Source organism: Musca domestica, unplaced genomic scaffold (assembly GCF_030504385.1).
Source record: "Musca domestica strain aabys unplaced genomic scaffold, Musca_domestica.polishedcontigs.V.1.1 8, whole genome shotgun sequence".
Classification (NCBI taxonomy): Eukaryota; Metazoa; Arthropoda; class Insecta; order Diptera; family Muscidae; genus Musca; species Musca domestica.
The window spans coordinates 8,044,161-8,070,943 of record NW_026712409.1 but is presented as its reverse complement, the minus strand read 5'-3'; the positions used below and the strand labels follow the sequence as shown (position 1 = coordinate 8,070,943).

The window sequence follows — 26,783 nt, the reverse complement described above, 5'->3', positions numbered from 1 at the left end:
CAAAGCTTTTTTTTGTTTTTGCTGTTAACAACACTCACTCATAATTACTGGGCGGAGGGATTTCGTAAACTAAATTTGGGATCCAACTTAACGAGAAGACGCCATAAAACAGGCAACAACCACCATCACTACCCCCAAAGGGGATTTCAATTCAAAAATAAACAAATAAAAAAAACTCGGATCTCTTTAATGTGGTCGGAGGCACAAAACTAAAAGATGCACCGCAAATATGGGTCATCTATGCCAGATTTGTTTGGATGGATGCATCATTTCAATGAAGGGATCACTCTCCTCTAAAAAACAAAAAAAAAATAAATTTCGAAAATAAAGGCAAATTATAAACAGACATGGCGGCACCCTGTTGCCTTTCAGGCAATAAAAATTCATAAAAAGTCACTGTGATCTGCATCGAAATGAAAGCAGACGATCTGTCGGCCATGAGTGATTACCAGACACCAGGCAGCGGTGGGTCGGTGCCAGATTGTACTGAGTTGACGTAATTATGTTGCATACAAAGTATTCGGAACTGTATGTGTGTGTGCATGGCATAAGGAACAGATTTTTAAGTACCTAAACACGTGTATAGGGTTTTGGGAGAGTCATTAAATGGGAAATTTTATTTAGAGGGAAAAATGTGCAAATTATGAGAAGTCAGAACATGGCATAGTTTGACAGATGTGGCAAAGTGAGTTAAGAAAAAAAAATAAATGGAAAAAGATCAGGAAAGTCAGAATCGAGATCAAAAGGAGAAATAATGTGCTTATATTATCCGAATGTGGATTAAAAAAAATATCCTCGTCCTTAAAATGAGGTTCATCCAAGAGGATAAAAAATTTTCAACATTATCTAAATGAGAATTAACAATTATCCAAGTGGATAAAGTATTATCCGCAATATCCAAATGGGGAAAAATTGTTATCCAAGTGGATAAAATATAAGATATTAAAATTGGGATAAATTATCATCCATGAGGATAAAATATTATCCACGTCAATAAAATGATGATAAAATATTTCCCACACGGAAAAAAATTTTACCCACGTGGACAAAATATTATCCACTTTATCAAAATTATGACAAATTATTATACACGTGGATGAAATATTATCTATCCATATGGATAAAATATTATCCATGTTATAAAAGTGAGAAAAATTTATTATCCACGCCGATAAAATATTATCCACGTTATAAATGAGGATAAAATATTATCCATATGGATAAAATATTATCAAATCAAAATTGTATCCCCAATTTTATAAAAAAGTGGATAAATTAATATCCACGAAGATAAAATATTATCCACATTATTAAAATGCGGATAAATTATTATCCACATGGATAAAATATTATCCTCATTATCCAAGTGTGGATAAAGTATTATCCACGTTGATAAAATATTATCCATGATATTAAAATCGGTATAGATTTTTATCCACATGGATAAAATATTACCCATGTTATCAAAATGAGACAAAATTATTATCCACGCATAAAATGTCATCCACGTTATTGAAATGTGGATAAATTATTATCCACGAAGATAAAATATTATCCACTTTATTAAAATGCGGACAAATTATTATCCACGTGGATAAAATATTATACATGTTGTCAATATGCGAAAAAATTATTATCCACATGGATAAAATATTATCCATATTATCAAAATGAGAAAAAAATATTATCCACGCGCATAAAATATTATCCACGTTATTAAAATGTGGATGAATTCTTATCCACGTCGATAAAATATTATCCACGTTATTAAAATCGGTAAAGATTTTTATCCACATGGATAAAACATTACCCATGTTATCAAAATGAGACAAAATTATTATCCACGCATAAAATATTATCCACGTTATTAAAATGTGGATGAATTCTTATCCACGTCGATAAAATATTATCCACGTTATTAAAATCGGTATAGATTTTTATCCACATGGATAAAATATTACCCATGTTATCAAAATGAGACAAAATTATTATCCACGCATAAAATGTCATCCACGTTATTGAAATGTGGATAAATTATTATCCACGAAGATAAAATATTATCCACTTTATTAAAATGCTGACAAATTATTATCCACATGGATAAAATATTATACATTTTGTCAATATGCGTAAAAATTATTATCCACATGGATAAAATATTATCCATGTTATCAAAATGAGAAAAAATATTATCCACGCTAATAAAATGTGGATAAATTATTGATCACGCGTATAAAATATTATCCACGTTATTAAAATACGGATGAATTATTATCCACATGGATAATATATTACCCATGTTATCAAAAGAAAAAAAATACTATCCACGTCATTAAAATGAGGATACATTATTATCCACGCGGATAGAATATTATCCGCGTCTTAAAAATGAGAGTTAATTATTATTCACGCGGATAAAATATTATCCACGTCATTAAAATGACGAAAAATTATTATCCACGTAGATAAAATCTTATCCACGCCATTTCAAAGGAGGAAAAATTATTACCCACGTGAACAAAATCTTATCCACGTCATTAAAAGGAGGAAAAATGATTATCCACGAGGATAAAATCGTACACATTCCTAATATGGGGACAAATTATTATCAAAGTGGATAAAATATTATCCGCATTATCCAAATGACAATAAATTAGCATCCACGTGGAAAAAAATATTATCCACGTCTTTAAAATGAGAGCAAATTGTTATCCACGCGTGGATAAAATATTATCCACGTCGTTCAAATGTAGAAAAATTATTATCCACATGGATTAAATCCTATTTACGCCATCAAAAGGAGAAAAAAATATTATCCACGTGGATAAAATCTTATCCACATTCCCAATATGGGGACAAATTATTATTAAAGCGGATAAAATATTATCCGCCTTATCCAAATGATAATAAATTAGCATTCACGTGGATAAAATATTATCCACGTCTTAAAAATGAGATTAAACTGTTATTCACGTCAATAAAATGAGAAAAAATTATTATCCACGTAGATAAAATCTTATCCGCGCCATTAAAAGGAGGAAAAAATATTATCCACGTGGGGAAAAATTATTATCAACGTGGATAAAATTTTATCCGCATTACCCAAATGATAATAAATTAGCATTCACGTGGATAAAATATTATCCACGTCTTAAAAATGGGAGTAAATTATTATCCACGCGGATAAAATTATTTTATTTTTCGCCTCACTAAAATGTGGATAAAATCTTATCCCCTTTATACAAATATTGGTAAAATGTTATCCACGTTATCCAAATAGGAATAAAACATTATCCACGTTATCTACATTGTCGTGTGACATTATCCATGTTATCCAAATACGGTTATCCACATTATCCCTATGCCATTTACGCATTATCCACCTTATCCACATGTGGTCTGAACATTATCTAAATTATATGGACAATTTTAAAAATTATCCACTTTATCCAAATGTGGTTTAACGTTACCAACCTTATCCAAATGACGTTTAGCATTATCCACGTTATCCAAATGTCGTGTGACATTATCCACGTTATCCAAATACAGTTATCCACATTATCCATTATCCAAATGCAGTTATCCATTATTATCCAAATGTGATTTATTCATTATCCACGTTATCCAACTGTGATTTCTGCATTATCCACTTTATCCAAATGTGATTTCGGCATTATCCACTTTATTTAAATGTGAGTTAAACATTATCCACGTTATCCAAATGTGATTTCTGCATTAACCACTTTATCCAAATGTGAGTTAAACATTATCCACGTTATCCAAATGTGATTTCTGCATTATCCAAATGTCGTGTGACATTATCCAAGTTATCTAAATGCCGTAGGACATTATCCACGTTAATCATATGCCGTTATCCACATTATCCAAATGAGATTTATACATTATCCACGTCTTCCAAATATGATTTAAACATTATCCACGTTATCCAAATGTATTTTAAAAATTATCCACTTTATCCAAATGCGATTTAAGAACTGTACACTTTAATAGAAATATTTTCTATATTATCCAGTTTATCCAAAAGATCTATACATTATCCATTTTTGAAAAATTAGGGTTTTAACATTATCCACGTTATCCGAAGCGGTTTATATATTATCCACCTTATATAAATGTGGTTCAATAATTATACTCGTCATATTATAGCTTTATCCGCTCTATCGAAATGTGATTTTTATATTATGGAAATCTGCTTTAAACATTAGTTACATCGTGAATGGTATCCATTGTGGTATCCACTGTTTAAATCAAATAACATCACAGAGTAAATGAACAAAGAAGATGTTCCCATAATGCAAAAAAAGAAAAAAAATCCGCGCATATGTGCATGGTGTTTTAAACATTAAAGTAATTAGCATTAACAAATGGATAAAATAGGTCAAATATATTTAGAAGTTCTGTTGGCACACCATTTGAAAAAAAAAGATGCCACAGAAACACAAAAAAACGATGATGGCGGTGGTGGGTCATCATTCTGGCCACCAACTCATTGGGTTACATGAATCATTAAAAAAAATACAAATATAGATATATATCAAGTAGCGCGAAACCAAGAGTATAATAACCATGACATCATAAATAAATCATGTCTTGAGGGAAATTCCCGCCACTTACCTCTTGCAAAGCCTTTTTATCTGGCACTTTACTATTTCGTAAAATGCGTATCACATTTTTCGCTCCATCGACAACGGCGGCCTCGATGCGCAAACGATGCCGCAACTCTTCGATTCTCTCCTCCAGCGAGGTCTCCAAACGTTGCGGCAGCAGACCACCCGCACTGCCGGGTCCACTGCTGCCGCCATTGTCGGCCGCATCCATGGCCACCTGCTGCGACAGTTTGTAGGCATGCTCCTTGTTCTGCTTGACTTTCAGTATACGCAAACGTAGGAATTCGATTTTCGCCTTAGAATCTGTCAGCATTTGTTGGGCCTCGCCCAGCAGCTTTTTGTCACGCCCATAGTGGCCACTCTGCAGTGATTGGATCATATTTTCGGCTCCGTTTTTCACTTTCATTTCAATGTTGAGTTGTTTTTCGAGCGAAAGCAGTAGCTTGTCGTTGGCGCTGAGCTGTTCGTGGCCACCGGATATGAGACCGTTACCCTCGCCGGTGTTGCCGTCACTGGAATTGCCACCCAGGCTGGCATTGGGTGTGGTGGGTGAGAGGATGTCTGGAAAGGCAATAAAACAAATATTTAATTAATTTATTGTTTAAAAAAGGATTCAATAATAATAAAATATTTTTTATTATTTTTTTAAATTAAAATAAAACAATTCCCCCTTTGACGTCATTCGAAGACCTTTCTTTAGGTGGGAGTATTTTTTATATCCGTTATATGATATTTTTTTTCCTCGCCAGTTTCAACGTCATTTCACTTCGAGTGACGTTTGCTTGAACATCCATGTCAAAATCTATATAAACAAGCGGACATCGGCGTAGATACGAAAGCGAGAAGAATTAAAAAGATGACATGAAATGAACCATCCATCCGCATAAATCAAAATTCTCCGTGTCCATCAAAAGGCCAAAGCATAACAAAGAGATATACATAAATAATATATCTTTTAAATGTTTGTGATACCAGAAGCTGTATTTAAATATCGGTGTTTAGGTTTTAGGTTCTATAAGAAAAATAATGCTCTGAAAAAAGGCTTGAAAGTTCGCAGAACCTGGGACAATTTTTGGATGAGTATTTCTAAGGAGACGAGGTTTTAAAAAAATAACTTTTAATATTTTATAGGGCATATAAATCTGATGATTTTTCGTAAAGGCTGCACGGAGGAGATTTTATTAAGAAAAAAGAATTAAAGAAAAACATAAGATATATAAATCCGTTGCAAACGAGTACAGCTAAGGGCGAAATAGTTAAAATGTTAATTTCCTAAGGGATTATAAAACGAAAAACTCTTTTGTAGAAATGGGAACAAATTTGAGTTGTCAAAGGGTCAATGATTACTAAGATTTGAAAAGCCACTATTGTATCGATGTTTTCAATGCCTGCCACCAAAAATATTGATACTATCGGTAAAGTTGGTGGCTATAATACTTGTTCTGCTCCAGAATTGCAAGAATGCAAAAGATTTAACTACGATAAAGGGAAACCCTATTATGATTTTGAAGAAAATTTCAAAACTAGTAGATTTTTGGAGGTATTGAAAATGTTGACCCTTAGTGTGTGAGGTATCGGAAGGGGTTGGATCGAAAATATTTGGATGTGGGAAATTTGAAGAGAGTTGTATGATTGTTTCCGTTTCTTAAGTATTTTGTTTTTCAAAAATCTTGAACCCTATGTGGGTGAGGTACCAGAAGAAATGATCCGATCTCGACCACTTTATAACAGTTCATGTGTTGATAGAAATATTGAGATGTGCCAAGTCTAAATGTAATCGAAGGTTAATTTCGTGTTTTATGAGCTTCATTGATATTCAAAATTTTAACCCCTTGTGGGGGAGTTACCAGAAGGAGTGGACCCATATACTCCGTCTTCCCACCAGACCTCGGGTTTTTAAAAGTTATGTGATATGTGTAATTCTTACATCACACTTTATAAGAGTTATAATTATTCAGAATTTTGACCCTTTGTGGGGGAGGTACTTGACGGAGTGAACCGATATTGTCCATTTTCGCACCTGACCTAGAACTGAGGCAAATATTAGGATTTGCAAAGTTGGAGAAAATCATCCATTTTCTCTCTGTGGTACCAAAAGGAGTGAACAGATATTGCTCATCTCCGAACTTGATATAATTTTGATCATAATATTACGATGTACCAAGTTTGCACCAAATCGGATACTCCTTTCGAGATTTATCGTGCGCACCAGCCAGCCAGATAGACAGAGAGATAGACGGGCGGATGGACATCGACTCCAAATGCTCTGAAACGAATTTGGTCCAAAGAGACCTAAGGTCTAAAAACCGTTATTTCGATGAGGCACGTTTTGCCCGTATCAAATGATATAGCCATATGGGGGTATAACTGGATGACCTTCTGTTTATACGGTTTTTATCTCCTCAGCCGTGGGTTTAAAACATTTTAAACGTCTAAATTGGCTGTCTGCCTGCTTGCCTGCCTAGTTGGGGAGGCGCACGGTAGATAATGAAGAAAGTATCCAATTTGGTAAAAATTTCGTCAAATGCTAATATTTTTAGTCAAACTTATATAGAGTCCGAATATAGGCAGTGTCGACCCACACCCTCCCGTTCTTGTGCCCCTTCAAATAGGGAAAATTATAAAAATTTGGTATCTAGAAAACCAAATGAGCCTTTAACTTGGTCCATCCTAAAAAAAAGTAACGGCTTGACTTATTCTAGTAGCTCAGGCAAAAATATGATCAGATTTTCGAATGAAGATAATGACTGATATTCCATCATTTCTATCATTTCTGGTCAGCTCCTTGAAAAAATTATAAATCTCAAATAAATCGCAAGTTGTTTCCGATAGAGATGAAACTTCGCACATCGTTATATTTACATCAAACTTGGCTCCAAAGGTGCAAAAATCAACAATTTGGAATAATCATATCTACTAAAAACCTGCTAATGCTTCACATATCCTCTTCAAACTTTGTATACTAAAATATTCATTTATTCCAAGGTCGAAAATTTGAAAATTCTCTCTGGTACGATCCCCAAAAATATTCCTAATTTTAAAGGAGATAAAATAAGCAGATAAATATCTATGTAAAATCAGTGCTCGATTTTCTTCTTCTGAAGTCAAAATGGAATATGGGGTCAACATTTTTTTACCTCTCCAACAAAAGTTCCAGGATTTCCAAAAAACTTAGGTCAAACCCTATCCTGAGGTTATATATCTGTAGGCAAAACTACTGTTAGTTTTTTTGTTCTGAAGTTAATGAAAATATTTACCTCCTTCAAATGTCTAGAATATACTTCTGTTAAAGACGAGATATCGCTTCATGGCTGATAGGATTTTTTATAATATCGGAATTCAATCGAATGGCAGATAGTAGTAAAACATCTTTTTTTAAAATGTGGGACCATCTCTTAGTGAAAACCAAATCTAATCAATGAATTACGAATATTAACTTTTGAACATTCACATTGTCAATGTGAAGGATATTTGCATCCTTAATATTATATATTTACAAAGTAATTTATTTTGAAGTCTATTTCGCCTCATTCCGCTCTTTCAATTTCCGTTATGATTTTTCTTATTACGCCGCAATGACATTGATAATGTAATTCCATTATTTAGATAAACATCAATAGCAATATTAAAATGTGTGGCCAACCCTTTTTTCAAAATCATCGTCCTTTGCTGACACCAATGACAAAGACTTTGAAGAAACCTTGTAGCGTTTGAATGAATTTGGTCGTCGGTGGTGTGACCCTGCCATTCAATGTGAAAGTAAACAGAGGAACGGTTAACCTGCTTTAGCTTCCTCTTGACAAAGAAAACACCAATTGTGTTCCAAAGTGTTTTTTGTAGAGGGGAGAGAAAGAGAGGGAGGAGGAGGGGGGGGGGGGGGGGTTGAAAAGAAATAGGGAAAAGCTGACGGAAGCCTCTAGTGGCCCCATTAATTCAATTCAATCAAAAGGAGGAAACATAACATCCAGTTATAGGTGCCTGGCTGCCTGCCTGACTTCTGCAGCTACTTAGGCAGCCAGCCAGCCAGCCATGTGTGTGCCCCGAACAGACTTTTTTAATTTCCGGTGTGGCGTTTGATACAACACCATCATGAACATGAGCATGAATGCGCCTCCGCTGCTGATGATGGTTGGTGATCATGATCAGAGCCATTGGCATATTCCTCATTGTAATATGATTGCCTGGCTGACAGAAAAAGAGACTGACGAACGGAATAAATAACAAAAAATGATATTTTGCTGACAACCTCTTTATCAGTCAAAGTTTATCAGTGACAAGCAGAGGGTCTGAGGGGGTCCCAGTCACAAAAAAAACCAAGGATCGAGGAACGGATGGAATCACATGAATATGCAGAAGGTGCTGATATTCAAGAGACAACAAATGTTAAATTGAGAGGGTGACGAAGTCGACAACAATTGATGGCACACAACAGCCTGCCACCAGGCAGATGGCAATGATGCAATTCAATTCGTTTTTAATTTCGTCCACAGACAACAATTGAAAACCCAAGGCTGTATTCCATCATCCACATCATCAATGAATTGAAATGCCAGCCTCCCCCACCCCCAGATCTCATGAAAATCAAAAGCTAAAGACATCAATTTCTTCACAAACGCCCCTCCTCCATAGGTGGATTGTGGCAGGTCTTTGAAGTACTGCCGGGGGTTTGTGTCATAATTTTCGCATGTGGTTTATCTTGCTTTTGCATGTCATTGTATCGAATTCATTAAGCGTTCCATCGCAGCTTATATCTGTGCCCAATAATCTCTGGTGTGCACCTCAAAAAAGGAAAAACACAAACAACCCAAACAAGGAAGGCAATTTTCTTTATCTCCACAAGTATTTGATGCCACTACTGGGTTTTGTGAGGTGCCATCAGAGATACTTTTTCCCACCCAACTCTTCTTCAATTGGATGTCACTGACAACAACAACAACTCGAACAATAAATGAATATCAAACAATATGGTTGCGAATTGTAGGAGCCTCCGAACAACAGCAGCAACAACATCCGACATCATCAGCTCATCTTATCTCATCTCTAATGAATTGAACCAATTGTTGGCAATCGACCAAGTTTTTTTTTTTTTGTTTCTCTTCTTTCTCGTTTGATTTTTCTTTCCGTACACATGCGGACAGAGTAACAACGTTATTAGAGCTGTGATACGACGGTGGATTTCATTGGGAAAGAAGAAAAATAAATCGGAAAAACCATAGAGAATTGAAAAGTCTTCTCGTAAAAGATTGTGCAGACTTCTCAGAGAAGATAGGAAATTCTTCTAAGAGAACTCAAGAATATCTTCTCTTATGGAGCAAAATTCTTCTGATATAAGACCACGGCTTTCTTATAAGAGAAGTCGAAGTACAGAAGGTCTTAAAATATAAGATAATAATTTCTTTCCCAAGGAAGGCAGTGCAGTCTCCAGACTCTCTCTCTCTCTCTCATAGCAACCTGGAAAATCTTCTCAAAGACTAAAGAAAAGTTATTTTTTAGAGAAGAGAAAAATAACTTCTCAGAAATTATCTTTGCAACACTCTCTCTCTTGTCTCTCTCATCACAAAAACAGAAAAAACTCTTTTTACAGTACTAGGAATACCGAAAGCTTCTTCAGAAAAGTTAAAAAGGTCTTCTCATAGAAGAGCAAACGATGTACTAAGAGAAGGGCACAGGTTTCTTCCGAGAAGAAGATCGGAAGGTCGCCCTAGAGAAGAAGTAGACCAGAAAATTTTCTTATAGAAGATAATAAGCTCTGCTAATAGAAGAGAACATTCGTTCAGAGAACATAGAAGACCCGGCAGTTTTCACATAAAAAATCTCAAAATCTTCTCGTAAAAGGCCATAGAGAATTCTCCTAAAAAACTAAGAGGTTTTGAAGAGCACATGGTCCTCTAATAGAAAACTGGAAGATTTTCTCAAGACGAGAAGTCTGCTCAAAAAAAATCTGGAAGGCTTTCCGAAAGATCTAAAATATTTCTACCAAAAAAAATAAAAAATTTCCCGTAAAAGATCTGAAGAGCTTTTCCTTGAAGACCAATAGGTTTTCTTCATAAAGAGTAGATGGTCTTCTAATAGAAAATTGGTAGATCTTCTCAAGAAAACTGGAAGATCTTCCCAAGACGATAAGTCTGCTCAATGAAATCTGGAGGGTTTCCGAAAGGGGATTGGAAAATCTTCTGATAGAAAGAAAACTAGAAAGTCTTATCAGAGGCAAGCAGAAGGTCTTCTTCTCAGTAGAAGAGCAGAAGGTCTTCTTCTCAGTAGAAGAGCAGAAGGTCTTCTTCTCGGAGAAGAGCAGAAGGTCTTCTTCTCGGAGAATAGCAGAAGGTCTTCTTCTCAGAGAATAGTAGAAGGTCTTTTTCTCTGTAGAAGAGCAGAAGGTCTTCTTCTCGGAGAAGAGCAGAAGGTCTTTTTCTCTGTAGAAGAGCAGAAGGTCTTTTTCTCTGTAGAAGAGCTGAAGGTCCCTTCTCTGTAGAAGAGCTGAAGGTCTCTTCTCTGTAGAAGAGCTGAAGGTCCCTTCTCTGTAGAAGAGCTGAAGGTCCCTTCTCTGTAGAAGAGCTGAAGGTCTCTTCTCTGTAGAAGAGCTGAAGGTCTCTTCTCTGTAGAAGAGCTGAAGGTCTCTTCTCTGTAGAAGAGCTGAAGGTCTCTTCTCTGTAGAAGTGCAGAAGGTCTTCCCGGAAAAGAATAGAAAGTTTTCTCAGAGAAGAACGGAAGGTCTTCTCAGAGAGGAGCAGAAGGTCTTCTCAGAGAGGAGCAGAAGGTCTTCTCAGAGGCGAGCAGAGAGTCTTCTCAGAGGCGAACAGAGAGTCTTCTCAGAGTCGAACAGAGAGTCTTCTCAGACGCGAGCAGAATGACTTCTCAGAGGCGAGAAGAAGGTATTCTCAGAGTAGATGACCTGAAGCACTTCTCAGAGAAGACGGACTGAAACACTTCTCAGAGAAGACGTCCTGAAACACTACTCAGAGAAGATGACCTGAAACACTTTTCAGAGAAGACGTCCTTAAACACTTCTCAAAGAAGACGGCCTGAAACACTTCTCAGAGGAGACATCCTGAAACACTTCTCAGAGAAAACGACCTGAAACACTTCTCAGCAGAAGATCTAAATAACTTCTCCGCAGAAGGTCAACTCAGAGTTTCCATTGAAGAAAATAAAATGTTCTCATAAAAATTCGGAAAATCTTCTAGTTCTGAATGCCTTTTCAGAGAATACCAGAAAATAACTTTTCACAGAAAACCAGAGGGTATTCTCACAGAAGATCCAGGAGTTCTTCTCTTGGAATTCTCAGCAGTTCTTCTCCAAGAATTCGCCAATTGAGTTATGTTGTTAGTTTTTTATTAAAAAAAAATCAAAATAGTCATTTCCCACCTTATCTTACCAACCTCTTATTGCTGCTGTAGGGATTATCAGGTTTTTCATTTGATTTTCTGTAATAAACGGTCAGCCAGTTAGTTATTCAGACAGCCCTTCGCTTCAATTCGCAGAATATGTTGAAGTTCATTTATTTTTAAATTAACTCAATATCGATGGAATAATGGGAAATGTAAATGAGTTGGCCGACAGGCAGGCAGGCAGTCGGTGGGAAATCGTTTAGTGTCGAGTCCAATTCAAATGCCTTGAGTCGACAAATCGATTCGCCACCATTTGGCAGATGGGGCAGCGGATGGGGCTGGCTGGCTGGCGAATGAATCAGTTCTTGTCTATTTACTCCATTAGTTCAGATCAGATCGGATCAGTTCGGTTCATAAATAAATGATTTATGTTGTTCCTGGGCACTCGCCAGCCAAGGGCACGTTTGTGTGTGGATGTTTTATGAAAATCCAATTTTCGTTAATTCTGAGAACAAAAACATGGTCATTACCTACACACGAACCTCCATTCATCATGTTGTGTTTTGTCTGGTTCTGTGTAAATTTCAATGTTTTTAATTTAATTTTTATGAATGGCCAGCCAGCCATTTGACCTTGCCAAATGTTCGAAAAAGACACAAGAAGCAAATGCCACCCACCACCACCTCCAATTTTTCATGTTTCTAACAAAATGGCTCTGCGTATGTGTGTGTTTATAAGTTGGTTCGGAATGTTCAGCTGAGTTCATTACATGAAACATTTGTCTCATGTAAAGCAAATAAAAACATTTTTTCGTCTAAATATCAACAAATGGCGCCAACTAAATTGGACCATCTTCGTGTTCGTTTTTTCGTTTGTGGTTCTTGCTGTTGTTGCCAATCTCTGCTCCTCTGGGAACGATAGAGAGACAATTAAGATTTATTCAAGCGTAAAAAAGTGTTGAATATGTCCCAAACTTTTTCTTGGAAATTCTAATGAAATTAAAATCAAGAGTCGGCCGCTGTAATAAATTTCGCCAGTCATGAAGTGCGGGGAAGCCATTAGTCATTCGGAATGCCTCATTATTTTGGAAATTTATGGGACATGAGATGTCTTTTTGAATTGCTTCTGGGAGAGATTTGAGAACTCTTGTTGAATTATGAAGAATATTTTCGTAATCAGGAAAAAATTTTAATGGGTCTTACTAAATAATATGATAAGAGGTTTCCCTTATATTTTACCAATATAATTTTTTATAAGAGAAGGCCTTCAAAATTTGACCTAAACTTATTAAAATCACTTCTAGTATACTTATGGAATTCTATCTTCTTTTAAGAAAAGGCCTTCTAGCTTTATAGGAATAGAACTTCTGGCCTTTTAGGAAAACGCCTTCTGTCCTCGCTAGCTCTTCCCAAAGAATTCTTCCCCAAATTTTATGAGAAAAACTTTAACTCTTCTCAAAAAACGGCCTCTTCGCAAAGAAGTCTTTTAGCTCTTCTCAGGAAATTTTCTTAGATATTCTCAAAGAAATTCTTTAGCTCTCCTGGGAGTGGACTCTCAGCACACCAAGGAAATGTCTTTTAGGCCTATGTGAGAATATGCTTCGCATATAAAAATACATCCGTCTAATCTTCTGGATCTTCTAGGAGAAGACCTTCAAATTTCTCAGAGAACAATTTTATCTTTTCTAGGAAAATACCTTCCGCTCTTCTATGAGATGGAAGATCCTGTAGTTTTATAATGTATTCTAAGAGAAGATGGACTCTATGCGAAAGGCTTTTGCCGGCAAATATCAAGAGATAATGAAGCCTTTCAAGAGAAGACCCTTAGAACTTCTACCTTCGGTCTTCTACGGGAAAACTGTCTAGACTTCTCGAGAAGATCCTGCCGTTTTCTATGTGAATATCCTACGGCATTCTAAGAATTTCATAAGGTATCTATGAGAAGAGCCTTTGATCTTCTGGAAGAAAATCCTGAAGCCCCTTAGGCCTTCTATGAGAAGACCCTCCAGTTTTTATGAAAAAGACCATATGGACTTCTATGAAGAGAAACCCTTTCGGTCTTCTCTCCGAAGACTCTTTAATCTTCAAGAGAGGACACCTCGGTCTTCCGTTAAAAAAAAACTCCGGCCCTCTATGAAAAGCACCTACTCTCTTCTATAAGACATTCAGATTTTCTACGGTCTTTTGTGGAGAAGACCTTCTGCTCTTCTATGCAAAAGACATTCTGGGCTTTAATGGAGGAGGCCTTTTGGTCTTCTATGGAGAACAACTTTTAGTCTTCTATGACAAAGCCCGCGGTCTTCTTTTCTACGGAAAAGATCATGAGAAGACCCTTCGTTCTTTTAGAAAAAGACCTTTCGGTCTTCTAAGAGAAGATCCTTCGGCCTTCAAAGAGAAGACCCTTCGACACACAGACCCTTTGGTATTCTGTGAGAAGACACTTTGGTCTTTTATGAGAAGGCTCTTTGGTGTTCTTCTGGTGTTCTATGCAGAAAACCTTCTGGTCTTCTACGGAGAAGACCTTCTGGTCTTCTTCTATGGAGGAGACCTTCGGTCTTCTTCTATGGAGGAGACCTTCCGGTCTTCTTCTATGGAGGAGACCTTCTGGTCTTCTTCTATGGAGGAGACCTTCTGGTCTTCTTCTATGGAGGAGACCTTCTGGTCTTCTTCTATGGAGGAGACGTTCTGGTCTTCTTCTATGGAGGAGACGTTCTGGTCTTCTTTTATGGAGAAGACCTTCTGGTCTTCTTCTATGGAGAAGACCTTCTGGTCTTCTTCTATGGAGAAGACCTTCTGATCTTCTTCTATGGAGAAGACCTTCTGATCTTCTTCTATGGAGAAGACCTTCTGGTCTTCTTCTATGGAGAAGACCTTCTGGTCTTCTTCTATGGAGAAGACCTTCTAATCCTCTTCTATGGAGAAGACCTTCTGGTCCTCTTCTATGGAGAAGACCTTCTGGTCCTCTTCTATGGAGGAGACCTTCTGGTCTTCTTCTATGGAGAAGACCTTCTGGTCTTCTTCTATGGAGAAGACCTTCTGGTCTTCTTCTATGGAGAAGACCTTCTGGTCTTCTTCTATGGAGAAGACCTTCTGGTCTTCTTCTATGGAGAAGACCTTCCGGTCTTCTATGGAGAAGTCCTTCCGGTCTTTTATGGAGAAGACCTTCTGGCCTTCTATGGAGAAGACCTTCTGGCCTTCTATGGAGAAGATCTTCTGCCCTTCTATGGAGAAGACCTCCTGGTCTTCTATGGAGAAGACCTTCTGGCCTTCTATGGAGAAGACCTTCTAGTCTTCTTCTATGGAGAAGACCTTCTAGTCTTCTTCTATGGAGAAGACCTTCTGGTCTTCTTCTATGGAGAAGACCTTCAGGTCTTGTTCTATGGAGAAGACCTTCTGGTCTTCTTCTATGGAGAAGACCTTCTGGCCTTCTATGGAGAATACCTTCCGGTCTTCGATGGACAAGGCCTCTCGGTCTTCTCAGAGACGACCTTCTGGCCTTCTATGGAGAATACCTTCCGGTCTTCGATGGACAAGGCCTCTCGGTCTTCTCAGAGACGACCTTCTGCTGTTCTCTGAGAAAACTATTTGTTCTTCTCAGAGAATACTGACTGCTATTTTCAGGAAGATCTTCTGCTCTTCTCAGAGAAGATCTTCTGCTCTTCTCAGAGAAGACCTTCTGTTTTTCTCATAGAAGACCTTTTGCTCTTCTCAGAGAATAACTTCTGCCCCTCTCATGGAAGACCTTCTCTCAGAGAAAACATTTCTGTCTTCTAAGAGAAGGCCTTTGGGTTATTATGGGAAGAGCCTCCGATTTATTATGAGAAGATCTTGTGTGAGAAAGCCTTCCGCGCTTCTTAAGCTCAGACAATCTTTCTAGGAGAGCAATTTTAGCCCTCTTAGGAGAAAACTTTACGCTCTTCCAGGTGAGGAGCTTGAGAAGAACTTCATCTGTTTTAGAAAAAGATTTTCAGCTCAGAAGGAAACCTCGGGTACTTTTTTATGAGACGTTCTAGAAGAAGACTGGGTAGTCTTCTTTAAGAATACCTTCTGGCTCTCTATCTTTTAATCTTCTATGAGAAGACCTTTAGGCCTTTTATGGCAAGACGTACTCCTATACCTCTTTATATGACCTTCTAGAGGAAGATCTTCCATCCTTCTGTGAGAAGATCTGTTCTTTATTGTGTTTTTCTATGAAAAAAGTCATCTGACTTTAAGACTTCTATAAAAAAAAATTCCTTGGAATACATTCCACGAATATATTCTCCAGTCTCCCCATTAACATTTTCAATATTGATTTAATATTATATTATTTCCATTATATTTTATATAAAAATGCAAAAACATGTGGATTATCCACACACATATTTTTTCAATTTAATCCATTTAATATTTGCACTTTTATCGGAGGAAAAAAATAATTCGCCATAGACTTTAAGGCAGACATGCCAAAAATATCAAAACATATTTTTTTCGTTGTTCCAAAACAAATAAAAATCGTATACATATATTTAAAGTTGTGAAAAATAATGTGTGAAAGAGGAAAAACAAAAACACCAACAACAACATCATCATCGCCGAGCAAAAGATAAAAACCTGAAGGTCAATAATTTTATTTGTTTGACGCAAAAAAAAAAATAATATTTTTAGATAAATATATGCCCCAATCTTAAGAGGAGAAGCGGAGGTAATGCTTTTACAGCAATGTGTTGTTGTTGTTTTTTATTGTTAATTTTATAAAAATTTGTGAAATTAACACTTTCGTCATTTGTAATTTAACACCCCATTAGTGGGGCCCGTAACGACAACAACAACCACAATAACAATTTAATCGCTACAAATCGGGTGATAAAAAATGATTTGATTGATTTTGGCTAGTTTTGGAAAGAATCGATGAAACGACACAACAGCATAACAAAATGATTGGCTAAACCAGTTCTAGAAATTTTATCCAAAAAAAGAAGAGAAAAAAAACTTCAACAAAAGTGTTAAGAAACATCGGATAACAAAAGTAGAAATATTTTTAGGCTTTCATAATATGTTTGTTGTTGTTGTCAGATACAACAAATATGGTCGGAACAACAAAAAAAAAAACATGGGTGCTTGTCTGTTGTTGAAAATCAACAACGGTCATATTCTCTGGGGAGGGAATTTTTAGGCGTCCCAAAGTGGCAACAATATTTCTTCATCACCTCCAATTGCGGATTTTTTTTTAGACAAATCAATTTGTCATTTGGAGTGGTTTAATTTGACGGATTCTTTTTTGGAAAATATTGCTACTACGTCTCACTTACCTCGATCATTGCCCTGCGTCAGGAGAATCTGTGACTCCAGCTCCTGCAGTTCCGATTTTAGCTCGGCAATTTTATTATTGCTCTTCTTGACAATGGCAGCAACATCGTTCAGCGAACGACGATCTTTGGCAACTTCGCGCAGCTTCTCTGCGCCCTCTTTGATTTTCAACTCTTTTCGTATTTCTCGTCGTATTGCTTCTTTGATATCCTCCAGGCGGCTGGGCAGGCCACTTTCGGGCAAATTGTCTGTGAAACCATATTTGTAGCTTAGCTCGTAGAGGACAGGATGTTTTATGTAATCGCCCTGGAATGGGAAAGAAAAGAAAATTAGTAAAAAAACATTTCTTTCGAATTCTCCTCAAATATTCCCTCAAAAAATACTTTTAAAACAGATTAACTATTTTTTCGTTTTTTATCAGTATTTTCATTTTGTTTATGTCGCTGATAAGTTTTTTTTCCTCCTCTCTAAGTTCACATAATAATCAGGGTTGTTTAAAAAAAAAGCTTAGATAATTTTGGTATAACAAAATGCTTGTTATTTTTTCTCGATAAGAATTGGTATTAATGTCAATGACAAATTTCGTCGGAATTTGTTTTTTTCATGGTTATCATTAGGCCTAGGAAAACAGGGCAAGGTAACAGAAATTGATTTGTAATATTTCTAGATAAACCTATCGGAATCAAAAAATATGGACACAATAATGATTTATTGTGTGTTTACATAGAGATGGCGCCCAACGTGGGGGCTTCAATGTCAAATATAACCATATTAAAATCAACAAGTAAAAAAGCAGCTAAGTTCGGCCGGACCGAACTTTTTATACCCTCCACCATTTGGAAAAAATTTAAAAATTTAAAAAAAATCCGTCGGAAAATACCTCTCAAACGAAAATCGTTATATGGGGGCTATACAAAGACGTGGTCCTGCATAGGTAATTTGTGTCATAGGCTGTAGTAACTGTTCCGAAACTTATATGCGAAATTTCAAATAATTCCGGTGAATAACGTCGCAAAAGTCATCAAAATAGCGATTACGGGGAGGAACAGTTATGTAGGGGAGACATGATATCGTTGACCTATTTAGGCAACTCTCTTCCAGGGGGTAATGTTCTCATAAGGAACTCCTTTGGAGGATTTTAAGACAGCTCCATCAAAAAAATTAGGCTGAAATCATCAAAATACCGAATATTGGGGGTACTGTTATATGGGGGATATACTATATTTGGGACCTATATAGACAGTTCTCCTTCAGGGGGTAAAGTACTCACAACGAACTCCTTGTGTAGAATTTTTTTAGATAATTCCATTGAATAATGTGGCTAAAATCATCAAAATACCGAATATCGGCGGGTACCTTTATATGGGGGCTATACGATATCGTGGACCTATATAGAGAATTCTCTTCTAGGGGATAAAGTACTCACTACGAACTCCTTGTGTAGAATTTCAGACAATTCCGTTGAAAAATTTTGCTAAAATCATACCGAATATCGAGAGGTGTTGTTATATGGAGGCTATACGAAGACATGGTCCTGCACGGACAATTTTCTGTCTTAGACTGTAGTATCCATTACGAACTTCAAAATACCCAATTTGAAACCATTCCGGTGAATACTGTCGCTAAAATAATCAAAATACCGAATATCGGGAGGTATCGTTATATGGGGGCTATACGAAGACGTGGACCTGCACAGACAATTTACTGTCTTAGGCTGTAGTATCTATTACGAACTTCAAACACCAACTTTAAAACAATTCCGGTGAGTAATGTCGCTAAAATCATAAAAATACCGAATATCAGGATCTGCTGTTATATGGGGGCTATACGAAGGCGAGGACCTGCACACACAATTTTCTGTCTTAGGCTGTAGTATCCATTACGAACTTCAAATACCAAATTTGAAACAATTCCGGTGAATAATGTCGCTAAAAAAAATATCAGTATATTTGGCGATTATTGAGATTTCGAGAAAGATATTGGTAACAATTTCCCAGGAACGTTCGGTCAGACAGTGGGAACTTGGCTGCATTGACAAAGAATTTTACATTGGCGTCTCCGAGAACTATTTCGAGTCGTAGAATGAGGAATTTAAATTACCCACCATTTTCTGCCGGAGGAAAAAAACACTTTTTTGCATGGCGCCCAACGTGGGGCTAGCTTTAAACATATAAAAAATCAATATTAATATATAAGCCGAACATTGGGATTTGGAGAAAGATATGTAGTGATTGATTTTAGTTTTATTTTGAATTTACCCATCGTTTTGTGGTGGAGGATACAAAAATACACGTGTGTGGCGCCCAACGTGTGGCTGGCGGAAAAAATATAAAAATGGCTTTCGAGAAACGTATTAACGGACTTTTGGTCAGTGAGAGGGACCTTGGCTGCATCGACAAAGAATTTTACATTGGCGTCTCCGAGAACTATTTCGAGTAGCGGAAAATGGAGTGGGGAATTTAAATTACGAACCATTTTCTGGGACTAGCATGAAACATATAAAAATATCAAGGCGATCATTGGGAATTGGTGAAAGGTATTTTATTTTGCTTATAGTTTTAACTTGAATTTACCCAACCATTTTATGGTGGAGGGTAGAAAAATACACTTGTGTGTATGGCGCCCAACGTGTGGCTAGCGGGGAAACATATAAAAATATCAATTTTAATAAACGATATCATCAGTGTATTGGGCGATCATTGGGTTGCTAACAATTTCCCAGGAACTTTTGGTCAGACAGAGGGACCTTGGTTGCAATGACAAAGAATTTTACATTGGCGTCTCCGAGAATTATTTCGAGTCGTAGAATGAGGAATTCAAATTACCCACCATTTTATGGTGGATTATAGATAAATGTACTTTTTAGTATGGCTCCCAACGTGGGGCAAGCTTGAAACATATAAAAATATCAAGGCGATCATTGGGATTTTGAAAAAGGTATTTAGTGTTGCTTACAGTTTTAAATTTAGTTTAGCCATCATTTTATGGTGGAGGGTAGAAAAATACACTTGTGTGTATGGCGCCCAACGTGTGGCTCAAGGGAAAAGTTATTAAAATATCAATTTTAATAAACGATATCATCAGTATATTGGGCGAGCATTGGAATTTTGAGAAAGGTATTTAGTATTGCTACAATTTCCATGGAACGTTTGCCAGAGAGAGTCCTGAGGCCCGGGTCCCGCCAAGAGGCTTATTTTGGTGGAAATTTTACATGGAAAAATTAATTAAAGCTGTCTTATCCTCTGAAATGTTTTCGTAATCCCAATATGGGGACTTCCCAGCAATTCCCCTGCACCTAAAATCTTCAACTGCATTCCATTTTGCCAGGCATATTGCAAAGCACACATGTTAGCCTCCTATCTGCACTTAAAGGGGATAATTTTTTTCCACTTGCATAGCCACCAAACACAACTGTAATTGAATTAATTTTCATGGTCACTTCCACGAAAAAATAATAGAAAATAAAATTGAAAAAAACCCCACCAGCAACAACAATGGAGAAAATAACAAGTGATGAGATATTGATTAGACGATGGCGGTGGAGAGAACTTGGATGCAAGTGAAGGAAAAACTTTTTTTTTTTTTTTGAAGAAGAAGAAGAATAGATTTTCATATATAATAGAAAGAAAATAGGGAACAAAAAAACTATAGAACCCAATGTATAATAGAATAGAACTGAAAACCAGTATGGACAGTTATGGCAAAAGTTTACACACACTCAAGCTTAGCTGGGCTTCTATGGCGACGTTGAAAAGGAACAAAAAGCAAAACAGAACACCTCATATTCCATGTGGCTAGCTGGCTGGCTGGTTGGTTATTTGGTTAGATGATTGGTTGGCCACTGTAATTATGGTATGATGAACAACAGTTCAGTTTAACAACAGTTTATATAATTTCTTGGCCACAAAAAAAAAACCAACAACAATTTCATTGGATTGCAATAACATGAAAAAAAGAGCACAACTATTACAACATAAGAAGAAGAGTAGCCAGCCAGCTAGCTAAAATTACCGTTAGCATACTATGTGATAAAAAAAACCTGAAGAAAGAATGGACTACCTCAAAAAAAAAAAAAAAAAAAAAAAAAAAAAAAAAAAAAAAATCTGCAAGATCGGCCGGGCCGAACACTGAATACCCTCCACAATTAAGAACGAATTTGGCGATTAAAAATAAAATCGGTTAAAAATTCTGTTAAAATCTTAAAAATAAAGAGCCGCCGTTATATTAGGGTCTAAACGACGACGTGGACCTGCATAGGCAACTTTTGTCATTAGCCATTACAACATTCAAATACGAAACTTGAATACCATTATAAGGGGCTATACCAAAACGTGGATCTGCACGGACAATTCTTTTTTTATAAGCTGTAGTATTCATTACGAACTCTAAATACCAGATTTGAAACAATTCCGGTGAATAAAGTCGCTTAAATTACCAAAATACCGAAAATAGGGAGGTACCATTATATGGGGGCTATACGAAGACATGGACCTGCAAAGACAATTTTCTGTCGTAGGCTGCAGTATTCATTACGAAGTTCAAATACCAAATTTGAAAAATTTCCCGAGAATAATGTCGCTAAAATCATCAAAATACCGAATATCGGGAGTTACCGTTATATGGGGGCTATATGAAGACGTGGGCCTACATACGAATTTTTTTGCCATAGCCTGTAGTATCCCTTACGAACTTCAAATACCAAATTTGAAACATTTTTGATGAATGATGTCGCCTAAATCACCAAAATACCGAAAACAGGGAGGTTCCGTTATAAGGGGGCTATACGAAGACATGGAGCTGCATGGGCAATTTTCTGCTATAGGCTGTATTATCCATTACGAACTTCAAATACCAAATTTGAAACCTTTCCGGTAAATAATGTTGCTTAAATCACCAAAACACCGAAAATGGGGAGGTGCTGTTATGTGGGGGCTATACGAAAACGTGGACCTACACAGACAATTTTCTGTCACAGGCTAAAGTATCTATTACGGACTTCAAATACCAAATTTGAAACATTTCCGGAGAATAATGTCGCTAAAATCATCAAAATACCGAATATCGGGAGGTACCGTTATAATGGGGCTATACGAAAACGTGGACCTACACGGACAATTTTCTGTCATAGTCTGTAGTATGCATTACGAACTTCAAATACAAAATTTTAAAAAAATCCGGTAAATTATGTCGCTAAAAATCATGAAAATACCGAATATCGGGAGGTACCGTTATATGGAGGCTATACGAAGACGTAGACCTACATGGACAATTTTCAGTTATAGGCTGTAGTATCGGTCACGAACTTCAAATACCAAATTTGAGACAATTCCGGAGAATAATGTCGCTAAAATCACCAAAATGCCGAATATCGGGAGGTACCGTTATATGGGGGCCATACGAAGTCGTGGACCTGCATAGGAAATTTTTTGCCATAGGTTGTAGTATCAATTATGAACTTCAAATACAAAATTTGAAACAATTCCGGTTAAGAATGTTGCTGAAACCATCAAAATACTGAGTATCGGGAGATAACGTAATAAGGAGGGTATACGAAGGCGTGGACCTGCACAGACAATTTTCTGTCGTAGGCTGTAGTATCCATTACGAATTTCAAATACCAAATTTGAAACATATCCGGTGAATAATGTCGCTTAAATCACCAAAATACCGAATATCGGGAGGTACCGTGATAGAGGGGCTATACGAAGACGTGGACCTGCATAGACAATTTTCTGTCATAGACTGTAGTACCTATTACGAACTCTAAATATGAAATTTGAAATCAATCCGGTGAATAATATCTCAAAAATCATGAAAATAGCGAATATCGGGAGGTGCAGTTATATGGAGGCTATACGAAGACATGGACCTGCACAGACAATTTTCTGTCATAGGCTATAAATAGCATCAAATTTTAGAATAAGTTTAGATTTGTTCGAATTGGTCACCTTTGGTACGAATTTTGACCTTCAAACGGCCAATGAAACCGTCACACGTTGCCCGAATGTTGAGGTGATGACGGAAAATGTTGTCCATATAAAAATGACATGTAATATTTTTCTTTCTCTATTTTTGCATTCGCTTTGTTGTTATTTTCCTCATTTTTGCCTCGACCCAAAGGGGGGGCGAAGAAAAAACATTTTTTTGACATACCAAGGATTTACAAAAGGTGGGGGAAATTATGCTCATGAAATGTTGTGGAAGAGTTGTTGATAACTTGTTTAACATGATCGATTGCGTTCCCCACGTTGGGCGCCATTTAGGAAAAAATGGATGATTATAAAGTTTTAACGAAGTAACTCACTGAAAGTTGGCGGAGGATGCATTTTTCAAATGTTTTTTTTTTAAATAAAAAATGAAAACGGCGCAATTTGTACGAATTTTCTTTCCACAAATTTGTAGGAACGGATGGAATAAAAACTTGTTTACCATGATCAATTTTTTATGAGTGAACCCCACGTTGGTCGCCATTTATGGGAAAAATATTTTTTTTTAACAAATTATAAGAAAGATTTGAATGGGCCGATAAATTTTCTGAAAAGAAGTATAGATTGCATTTTTCATGTCATTAACTACAAATTTGATATGTCCTATGTTGGGACACAAAAATGTTTGCCATGCTCGATGATTGTGAGTGTACCCCACACGATGGGTGTCATTAAGGAAGAAATAAATTATATTTCTATAGATTTAAATCTAGCCTATAAATGTTCTCAAATACACTACGGATTGGATTTTTCCCGTCATTAACAGCAATTTTCATGTGCCCCAGGTTGGGCGCCATTTCGAAAATATTTCCTTCCAGAAAATGGAGAAAAAGTTTTGTAAAGCACATATCTATCATGATCGATTATTCTGAGTGTTTCCCTTTTAAAAAAAATGTTTCTTTAAAACACTCTAATTAGGTCAACTAGCCTATGAGGTTGCCGATTTTCCAATTTTTCCCTGCACATTATTATGATTTTTATGTGTTTGTTTTCTCTTTTTATTATGAATTTCTGGGAGATGTAGAGAGTCTGCTAGGAATAATCGTTTAAAATTACTCTTGACTTGAAGTAGGCCCCAATTTGGGTAATATGGATAATCTAATATGGTTTGATATTTCCTCATATCTATCTAAAGTTGAGTAAAAATTACAATTATGCTCCAAATTAGGAGGCATTTGCTCCACTTTTTCTGTGTGTCATCGAAAGTTCCTTAAATGTATGATAGTTTGATATAACGGGCTGTGTCACACGTTGGGCGCCATTTGGGAAACATTTGTTTATGGAGGGTTTTTATTTTTTTTTTTATTGAATAAAAGCAAAAAATATCGGAAATAGCATCAAATTTTAGAATAAGTTAAGATTTGTCCGAATTGGTCACCTTTGGCACGAATTATGGCCTTCAAAACGGCCAATGAAACCGTCACACGCTGCCCGAATGTTGCTCTGCGATATTTTGGCCCATTCCCGGCGACGCGCTTGCTTGAGGTGATCGACACTTTGGTATTTTTTAGTGCCAACCTTGTTTTCCAAAATAATCCAGTCACAATAGTCCAACGGATTGGTATCCGGAGATTTTGGTGGCCATTGAGCGCTGGAAATGAAGCGAGGCACCTCATTTTGTAACCATTCTTGGGTGGCGCGTGCTGAGTGCGATGGTGCTGAGTCCTGTTGGAATGTCCATCACCAAGGCCGGCGCTTGAGTTCAGGTGGCCAACCGGAGGTCCACATTTTCAGCTGACCTCTTTGGCAAGTAAACACGATCATTTTGTTTGTTTTCAAACTGCTAGACATCGAATGTTTTCTCATCGGAGCGGAGAAAACCAAATTCGGCAGTTCACCACTTTCGGCCAAGCGAAGCAACACTTTAGCTTTTTTGAGTCTATTTTCTTTCTATAGCGGTGTAAGTTCTTGCACTTTTTGGAATTTCAATGGCTTTACCCCGAGCTCATTTTTCTATATTTGCCGAATGGAATATTGCGATATGTTCAGCTCACGAGCCAATTTTCGGCCACTGTGACGCGGGTTGCGGATCGATCAAGTCGCTTCTTTACTTTTGGAACCATTTCTACTGATGTTGCCGGTTTCTTCCGTCCACTTCCTTGATGTGGGCTACGCTACCAGTACCAGTATCACGGAAACAAGCGATGGTACGAGACACAAAAGATTTATTCACATTTAAATGCTGGAGTGCTCTAACGATAGCCACTTGTGGTTTTCCAGTCAAATATAAAGAAATCATACTATCACCCTTGAATTCTGGTGGCCATCAAGAATAACTTTTTTCTGGAAAATTCTTACCATAATGCTTTTGTACGCCTGTAAACAATATAATGAGCTGTCACTGGAATAATTTTAACAGCTGTCGGACGAGTGGCTTAGAAATGACAGCAGTCTTAAGTTGGTTGTAGTTTTTTCATCTCACCCTGTATGTGCACGTGGCGCCCCAGATGGGACACTAGCAGGAATTCCTTTTTCAACTTAAAATTTCACTTTAGGGGGTTTGACTATCAATAAAAAAAATTCATATGAGCGTGACCTAAATTTGGCGCCCAACATTGATAGGAACAGTTCCCCCTTGGGCGAGTACAGGTTTGAAACAATAATCGACTTATGTCTGCAAGGGGTGTCAAAATCAGTTTGGGAGCATTTTGTGTACTTTCCCAACTGAATCACATTTCATCTTCTTTATTCTGAAGAATCTAATTTAAAACCAAATTTTTTACCCAACAACAAAAAAAAACTTTTGCCAAAAAATTACCTCTGTATCGGTGTCATAGAACACCGACGATGCATGTGTACTGACGGTGACACAGACAGTGCCACGTCGCAAGGATTTCAGTGAACCCTTTGAGATTTTTCGAACACGTATCGATTTCAGCGAACGCGAACGTTGCAATTCCATATCCGGTGCCGAGTTATGGCGATGACGTGGTGTTGTTGTGGCCGATGCAGGTGTCGTCACGACACTGGGTGTTCCGGAGGGGGGTTTTTTGAGGGGTGAGGTATTGGAGGAATTTTGGGAGGTTAAGACGCTTAGGTGGGTTTTAATGCGCAAGTATAAGTTATGCATGTGTGTAGAGTTGAGAATAACCCGGCGGTATTTTGGTATTCAATTACATGAAATTCAGCGTTTTTTTTCGTGGTGGCAAGTTTTAAGGCAACAACGTTGTTATGGCACTTTTTGTTGTTTTTGTTTTTGTTTTTTTTTAACCTTTTTTGGTTTATGTTTTTTAATACTCATCACAAATTTATCATTTTGGTATTTTTGTACTTTTCTTAGTCATTCGAATTCTAAGGAAAGTTGAGAAGAGTAAAAACATTTGTAAACTTAAACGTGTTTGGTAATAATTCTGAGAATTTTTTTCATTTTAATATTGTTGTTATTATTTTTACTGTTATATTAGAGATTACACACAACGTAACAACTACTCAACAACTACTTCCTCAGTTAGGCCTGACGAAGTTTTATTTCTATTTCATTTTTTCTTATTTTTTTTTAAATATGGGCCACCATAGCTTGTCGTTAAACTTGTTGTGCCCATTAATCGCGGT

The 26,783-nt window shown here is 36.8% G+C and overlaps 1 protein-coding gene across 11 annotated transcripts in view; it reads right to left on the bottom strand.

Moving 5' to 3' along the window:
• The window catches only part of LOC101900440 (serine/threonine-protein kinase N), a 201,322-nt gene that overhangs the window by 56,680 nt on the left and 117,859 nt on the right, over positions 1-26,783 (bottom strand). For 7 of the 11 annotated variants that reach the window (XM_059130983.1, XM_059130985.1, XM_059130988.1 and 4 more), the window contains exons 2-4: positions 25,990-26,522; positions 17,247-17,550; positions 4,636-5,189 (exon numbers count right to left, since the gene is read on the bottom strand). In XM_059130983.1, the coding sequence (XP_058986966.1) occupies positions 4,636-5,189; positions 17,247-17,550; positions 25,990-26,301 (1,170 nt within the window). In that variant the 5' untranslated portion in view covers positions 26,302-26,522. Of the gene's footprint in view, positions 1-4,635; positions 5,190-17,246; positions 17,551-25,989; positions 26,634-26,783 lie in introns of those variants that run through there. The other 4 variants (XM_059130989.1, XM_059130991.1, XM_059130986.1 and 1 more) reach the window with 2 other exon arrangements.